The 7,410-nt window shown below is 53.1% G+C and overlaps 3 protein-coding genes across 3 annotated transcripts; all 3 read right to left on the reverse strand.

The window, feature by feature from the left end:
* Window positions 1–673: 673 nt before the first annotated feature.
* MAM_05913 (PX domain protein) lies at window positions 674–3,935 on the reverse strand (the record flags this gene model as incomplete). The annotated part of the gene is made up of 6 exons (XM_040824711.1): window positions 674–2,228; window positions 2,285–2,538; window positions 2,595–2,698; window positions 2,757–3,339; window positions 3,444–3,673; window positions 3,782–3,935. 6 exons carry the CDS (start codon window positions 3,933–3,935, stop codon window positions 674–676), a joined length of 2,880 nt encoding a protein of 959 aa, XP_040677393.1.
* A 996-nt stretch (window positions 3,936–4,931) lies between these two features.
* MAM_05914 (uncharacterized protein) lies at window positions 4,932–6,029 on the reverse strand (the record flags this gene model as incomplete). Its single annotated transcript, XM_040824712.1, has 2 exons — window positions 4,932–5,568; window positions 5,629–6,029. The coding sequence occupies 2 exons, from the start codon at window positions 6,027–6,029 to the stop codon at window positions 4,932–4,934; spliced, it is 1,038 nt and encodes a 345-aa protein (XP_040677394.1).
* Window positions 6,030–6,689: 660 nt separating this feature from the next.
* On the reverse strand, window positions 6,690–7,202 carry MAM_05915 (Cgr1; the record flags this gene model as incomplete). Its single annotated transcript, XM_040824713.1, has 3 exons — window positions 6,690–6,830; window positions 6,922–7,067; window positions 7,133–7,202. 3 exons carry the CDS (start codon window positions 7,200–7,202, stop codon window positions 6,690–6,692), a joined length of 357 nt encoding a protein of 118 aa, XP_040677395.1.
* Between the last annotated feature and the right edge of the window lie 208 nt (window positions 7,203–7,410).

A 7,410-nucleotide genomic window follows, 5' to 3' on the forward strand; every position in this document is an offset into this window, starting at 1 on the left:
CAATTGGATTGGATGAGAGTCATGGAAGGAGCGTGCTCGGTTCCTCGGTTCATTCGACCAATCAGCGCACAGCCATTAGCAGCCCTCGAGTCCTTTCTGGTCCAATAGCCTAATAAACCATAAACCGTTCGCCTGGCTGCTCCTTCCTCATCCTCTTTTGCATGGCGACTCAAAAACATGGCAACTCATTGACTTTTTGACCTCAACGCCTCCCATTGATCACGGCCGCCCACCGACACCTTTTGAAGCTGCCTGCATCTTGTTTCATGTGCGGACCAGACGTGGACGTGGACATGGGCGGATAATTTTCGCTCCTTTTAGCCTTGAAGCCCGTAGCCGTCACATGGGAAAAGCGCTTCCAACCTCGTTTCTCCTGTCCGTCCGGTAAGCTGCTCCATGCCGCCGTACTTGCCCCACAACGCGGTAAATCGGCGAAGACGCTCACGGCTTCTTCGGCAGAGCCTTGACAGCCAGGCCTTGGACACAGACCATCGTCATCTCAGATAGATGCCATTTTTTCTTCCTTTTACTCTATAATACCTAATCGCCTTAACTAACACGGTAATTGGCCAACAAACTTTGCCTCCGAAACATGAGACCGCTTCTACGCCTCCATACGGCACGCATAAAGATGACCATTCCCACGTGCAAAATAACCTCGCAAACACATCAATTAGCCTGCCAGCACATCCCTCAGCATAACCAAGAAGTTATCATGCAGCTTGTGGACCTCAGATATCACCGGCTTCTCCGGCTCTCCCGCACTACGGCGAAGTCGATCTTGCTTCTTGGCTCTTCTGCGTCTCTCGGCCGAGATTGGATCCAGCTCATCCTCATCCTCCGCTTCCTTTTCGGACTCGGAATCGATATCATACGCCATTTCCTGCAGGTCTTGACCGTCTAGGCCGAAATCGGCTGAATCGAAGCCAACCCCAACAGCGCCTGCAGAGCTTAGGCCCTCTGCTGCCATCTTCTGTCTCGTCTTGTCGTGATGCCACTTCTTCCTTGCCTCCTGCCACGAAATGAGCGCGTTGATTTCCTGGATAGCCTTTTCCTTGTCCAAAGTCCCTGCACTGACGCCGCCTTCGAACAATGCATTAACATTCAGTGTTCCGTTCTTGGGTCCGTGACGAAGGAACTCGAGGATTCCTTCGATCCAGCCCATGAGCTGCGTGAATAGGCCATTGTCGTGTGTGTGCACCTCGTGGACAAATTTGTAAAAGTTGTGCTCGTGTCTCTGGCATAGATCGATAAAGGCTTGCACTGTCTGATTGGGATCTGCCGAGGCATCCTGCTCTCTACATTTGTCCACAACCTGATCGTTTGCCTTGTTAGCAAGACAGTTTTGCAACAAAATCGCCCGGACCGGATCGGTTGGTCTCACCTGAATCATGTCATCTACAAAGACTGCAAAGTCTGTGACGCTATTATAAACATTGGCAGACTTGTATACTCTGACAAGAGGCTCGTAAAAGATCGTAAACAGGTCTCGGAATAGTTGCAGCGTCACGGGCTCCTCGATGAGTTGAAGCATCATGGCCTTGTCTCGCTGCCGTGTGCATAGCTTGAGAAGCTGCTTCAGATACGAGAAGAGTTGTGCACCTTGTTTCAGTTCCTCATCGACATTCTCAACTGCATTGTTGAACGCAACGTATGCATTGAACAGACGCTGAATTTGTTCTCCAGTCAGTTCAGGCTCAATGCGGTCGGATCGCATAATGGCAACAACAAGGTCAATTTGCTCCTCTTCGGCCTCTGAGCGGATAGCGGCCTTCAGATCTTCCTCGGCGTCTGTGTATGTCTTTAGCTTGTCGGTAAAAATGGGATCCGCAATCTTATTTGTCAGAGCGTCAATGGACTTTTGAAAACTCTTGATGCCGTCGTTCAAAGTGAGAGAAAATATTCGCTGCATCAGTGATCTGGCACCAAACGGCTGGGCAAGAAAGATATCCAGCACGCCTGACATGACTGCCGCTGGATTGGCAATGCGGATGGCGTTCTTGAGGAGCGAGTAGGGGATCAAAGAGTGAATGCGCTTCGCTTGGGCAAAGAGCTCGGGAGAGTTGTCTTCTGCGAGGAACAAATGATAAATCACAGCGGCAATTTCAATCCGCAGCCACTCTGCGAACTTTTGGTACTGGAGACTGAGGTCTTGGATCGTCTCCTTTTCCTTGATTTCCTTGAAAAGCATCGTAAGACCGTTTCGCTCGACAATATCTCGTCGAAACCTAATCCTTGCTTTAGCATCTCAGCGTTTGTGGATAGAGCAGGCGCTCGCACTCACTGCTCCATGTACTCGTCAAGTTCCGCAGCTCTCTTTCTCGCAATCTCGTAAAACTGCTTCTGCTCTTCGATTCGCTTCTCGTCGATAGTCTTGCGCCTCGCTATGTCCTCAACATCTTCGTCGGTGGGGGTAATAGGCTCACCGCTGAGGAACTCTTGCATGGCTTTGGTGTTGGCAATCTGGGGGTTGTGCAAGAGAGACCTCAAAAAAGCACGAAGAGAGACGCGCGAGGATTCTCGCCACAGCACCACACTCTGAGACGCTTTGTTAGCCTCAAAATCCCCGGTGTTTTTCTTGGTTAGATACGCACATCGTCAGCATCCTGCTTCTCAGGACTCTGCTTCCCATCAACGGAGGGTCGAGGAGAACCTCTTGCGGAGCGGATGGAACGGATGGACCCAGGTTTCCGTTGGCCTAGGTGCATGTCAGCTTCAGCCATATTGAGCAATCGCAAGTACTAGAATTGACTTACCAGGTCCCGCGGGCGCCAACAGCGACGAGGCTGCACCAGACTGAACTCGTGTGGAAACAGACGACACAGACGACGCATCGGAGTCATTGGCATTGCTCCATCCGGTCCACAGCCCAGATGCGGTAGTGCTAGACTTGTTCTTCTTGGGCAGAGGGGGCAGAATGCGGCCCGGCAGCTCCGTCTTTAACCGTTTGTGAAGTCTACTGAAGTCTCCATATCTCCGTCCGACAAAATGCTCCAGCTCGCCCTTTCGCTTGATGCGAAGCATAAACTCGGCATGTTTATGCTGCCGAATCCTCCCCTTGACAGTCATGACGCGCACACCAGCGACGTTGACATCCCAGCCATGGATGTAGTTGCCCTCGGGTATGGTATGCATAACTCCAGTCTCAATGGCGTTGCTATCCACAATCTCAATCTCCGAGAACCGAATGCGCTCTTCAAATCCAGAGGATGTAGGTATGCCGGACACCATCATCAGCTCAACGAGCTTCTGCGCCTTGATGGCAAGCTTTCTACGCTTGGTTTCCTCCAGCCGGTCCTCGGAAGACGAAACTCGTTTCATTGCAAATGACTCCAAGAACTAGACGGTTTGCTCTGGATTAGAACGCGTGTGCGCTCTGGGGGAGAAGGAGAAAAGAAGAAACACGGAAACGGGTGAGCCACAGCGGGATGGTGATGACGTACGACTTGGAGCTTGTCCTGCCAAAACTCCTTCTCCTTGGCCTTATCAAGGAAGGGGAAGTCTCGAACATGGTGAACAAAGATGTAGCGAAGGATGGGTAGCTCCGACTCCTGGGGCGAGACCTCTCCGTGCTCGGAACGAAATGGCGAACCGAATCGCTGAAGAGCAGTAGGGGAGTTGAGTTCGTTGATTTCCCATTTTACCTGCTTGGATATAAGCTCGCGCTTCAGATCTGTTGTGAAACCGGCATGTCAGCATTATTGCACGTGCAGTCGTCGGGCGGCGGCACAAGGCACGCGGCCTCAAGAGTATGCATGTGACTGGGGGAGACCCAACGCACAATGCTCCTGCTTTCCTGTCAGGGTCTGACTAGGAGCAGCTGTTCCAAAGCAGGACTGGCGGACGGGGAGTTGTTTCGTTTCCACGGTGTCGGCGGTGGTGCCAGCAGATGCGGGAGCCCCGGCCGACGAGCTGAAGCCGCTGTCTTGAACCATGACGAGCAAGCGTAGCGACGTTGATGCCGTCGGTGTTTGCTGTGCCGCGCCGCGCGTGGTGGCCTCGGGGACGGGCGTTGAGGAGATGGATCCGGTTCAATGTCTGCTTCTGGACAGCTTCTTGGGAAGACATGGACTGGTTGACGGCTCCAGGAATCAGGAAATCAGGATCCAGAGAAGGTCAAGCGATGAATGTCAACTGTCAACTGGGGGCGGGGCACAGCGCCCGAGCGCCCGGCGGGCGGCCTGACGTCAACTGTCAGCTGGTGGCCAAGTAAGTAGTAGTTAGTAACTACCTAGGTAAGTACGGAGTACGTGGGCAGTCCATGTCCAGGCTGTCCAGGCTGGGCCGTGTACGTGTGGTTCCAGCACAGACCAGATGTCCAGATGACTGACCAATCGATGCCAGCTGGCCGACACTCAACAATGCGCCGTCGCCTGTTGCGTCCGACAGAGCTCTCGGTCGTGGTGACAATTTCAGAAGAGGCGTGTCAAGAACGACAAAATATTGCTTGCGCAACGCTGGCACCTCTGTGTGTAAATATCCATTTATGCTTATGCATCAATACCTTGCGACATCCTCCGTCCTCGACTAGGGACATTCACCATCTCTCAAAGCTCGCCAGCCTCACGGAAGTTTTCCGGAATCATGAGTCGAGCAGGGTCCACCCGAAAAGAAAAAACATCATCAGGACCGCTCCCACGGCAGAGGCCCAGAACGTGACGCGGCAACTTGCTTGTGGCTGAGCACCTTGGACGACATGCATGCCGAGCTTGGCGCTTGAAGCCAGTTGCGACGATTGTACAAGTTCGCGTGCTAGACATGTAATGTGCTCCTGCAGGCGGGCATGTCCAGTCGTCAGGCATTGTTGGTTTGTTCAATATCGTAGAAACGCTGCTCGGATGTAGTTTCATGCTCCAAGCAATGCAAGCTAAACCGCCAAACCATCCGCGTCGCACGAGGCCCAACCAAGCTGCTCTGCCGCTGCCAGGCACTCACAAATCATCAAACGCCCGTAACCCCTCCTGATCCCTCACCGGGGCTTTCCAAAGCAACCTCCTCCCCGACTCTTGTGTGCTCTCGCCATGGTGCGAGCTCAATGTGGTCAACCAAGGCGGTATGTTTGGGCTCATGCTGGAATTCCCCCACCGTCCGCTTTGCCCTCCGACATTCGCGTAATTCATGCCTACCATGAAAGCAATGATGATCAGAGCCAGAACTGTAGTGACGGACCATATAATCTTTAGTCTCTTGCGGGTCTTTTCCTGCCACCGCCTGTCAGCCTGCTCCCAGCTTTCAACCCTGGCCTGGACTACTTCAACCCTCGAGGCGAGGGCTTGTATCTTATCACGGCCCTCTTGTATGCGATTCTGGAGCGTCGAAATTCTCCGTTGCTGTTCCTCAAAATGGCCAGCGGCACCAAGTTGACAGATGATGTCGTTTTCTAATTCTCGCGCGTCCTTGTCGAATGATTCGCACAGGTCGCGAGAGCTCTCGGCCAGATCTTTCAATGCCAAGACCGTGTGTTGGAGGGTGCTCATTTTTTCTAGAACCGAGTAGTATGTATCGTCTAGCCGTTTTGTCATGGTGGTCGACAACGAGTTCAGGTCCATCAGCGACTGCTTTAAACTTCTGCATGTTATTAGCATTTGCCCAACCCCCGCGAATACCACTGGCCCAGGGTGCACTCACTCGGTTCGTATCGAGGCCTTGTCGTGCTCCAGCTGCGTCTTTGGTCCCCTCGGCTGCCTCTTCCCCTCGGCGTCTCCCTCCCCAGTTTCCCTCGGCGCCAACATACTCGCGCGTCGGCTCGGGTTCAGGCTCATATACGGCTTCGTTGCCGCCGAGAGTGGGAGTGGTAGATCAACAGAGTGTCGAACCTGCGCCGCAAGTATAGTCGACGGTAGTGGAGGTTGGTCTTCTTCTTCGTATTGGCTGCCTTGTCGACGGTACAGGTATGGGTGACGGTGAAGATGAAGCTTCCTGGGCGACGGGAGCTCCGTCATTGACCGCTTGATCTGGTGGCGACCGCTACGTTGAGGGGTCGACGGTCGGTTAGGGGCATCTAACCCATGGTCAACGGTAGACGTCATGCTCCGTCTCAAGTACGTATATTTGCACTGCCCAGTTACTCTTGTGCCGTACTCCGTAGTCCGTGCCGAGTGACCGTCCGCGGGTGACGCAAGCAGCTCCGACAAAAGGCAAAGCGATGGACCGACGGCCAGTTTCAAGAAAAAGAGTGGAGCGGCCAACCGCCACCCAACGAAACCCACGACTTCACATGGGCACCGACTGATTCGCATAGATATTCATTAACGTTACTATAGGAAAATTCGAGCTTTGTGCAGCCCCGACGTCCCTTGCCAACAAAAATGGTACGCATGTGCTTACAAGCCCAAACGCCAAAAGCTTGCCCATGCCTCAGTGTTTCCACGTGCTATTTTATTTGCCCCGATGCTAGCAAACCCTAAAATGATCCGTCTGCACCGTGAGCAGGCGTTTTTTTGTTTTCATGCTCAGTCGTGCTGTTCTTCGGCCACGGTGACCTGGGGCACGTTATCATACTACTCCAAAACACCTGCTATATTCGAACCGATAGCGCGATGCGATGTCTCGTTGCCGCATCGGCTTTCTCGGTGGCTAGGGTCATGGATTTCATATTTGCGCCGTGAGGGCGTTTCGGACCTGGCTGCCGATTGCAGGTGGCGTCTCGTACAGAGTTTTCCATGCCAATGATTCCTCGGTGAACAGGATCATGAGTTGATAAGCTTGTTGCGCTTTTCTTTTCTCTTCAATCGCTCAACTCGTTTGCGGTGCATCGTCTCTGCCATTTTCTCGTATCGCGCCTTTTCCTCCTTCTTGGCACGCTTTTCTCGGATTTTATCGATTTTCTCCTGCAATTTTTACGAGTCAACCAGCCGCCCGACAGGACTGCACACGGACTGTAGAAAGGCTGCGTCCCGTGGTCCGCGCCGTGGGACGTACCTTCCTCGTTGCTTCCTTTTCTTCCTTCATCTCCTTCTCTTTTTCCTTCATTTGGGCCATGACAGCTCTCTCCTTTGCTCGTTTCTCGAAGGTGGTCAAGCCCTTGGTTGGGCGAAAAGCCTTTTTTTGTTCATGCCACTGCTTGCCTGTGCGCGCGGGCATCAGAGTCCGGAACCATGTCGCATGGCACGTAGAAGACAGGAGAGCATACCATTTTTTCGCATCCCGAGAGTCTTTGTTGGCCCAGCAGGTACAAGACTTGGCGCCTCGTTGTCAGACATTGCCGATGTGCGAGTCGCCGGATGTTTCTGTGACAGCGAGAGAATGCACCAAACACCACTGTCAAGGCAAAAAGTATCACCTCATTTTTTCTGCCGTCAGCGACAACCACAAAGGGAAAAGGCGGTGTGTGTCGTCGGCCTGGTCCCCAATTGCCGCCAGACCGATCTTTCAATCGGCACAAAAGTTGACTGGCTGGCATGTAATTAC

Source organism: Metarhizium album (genome assembly GCF_000804445.1).
Source record: "Metarhizium album ARSEF 1941 chromosome Unknown scaffold_16, whole genome shotgun sequence".
NCBI lineage: Eukaryota > Fungi > Ascomycota > Sordariomycetes > Hypocreales > Clavicipitaceae > Metarhizium > Metarhizium album.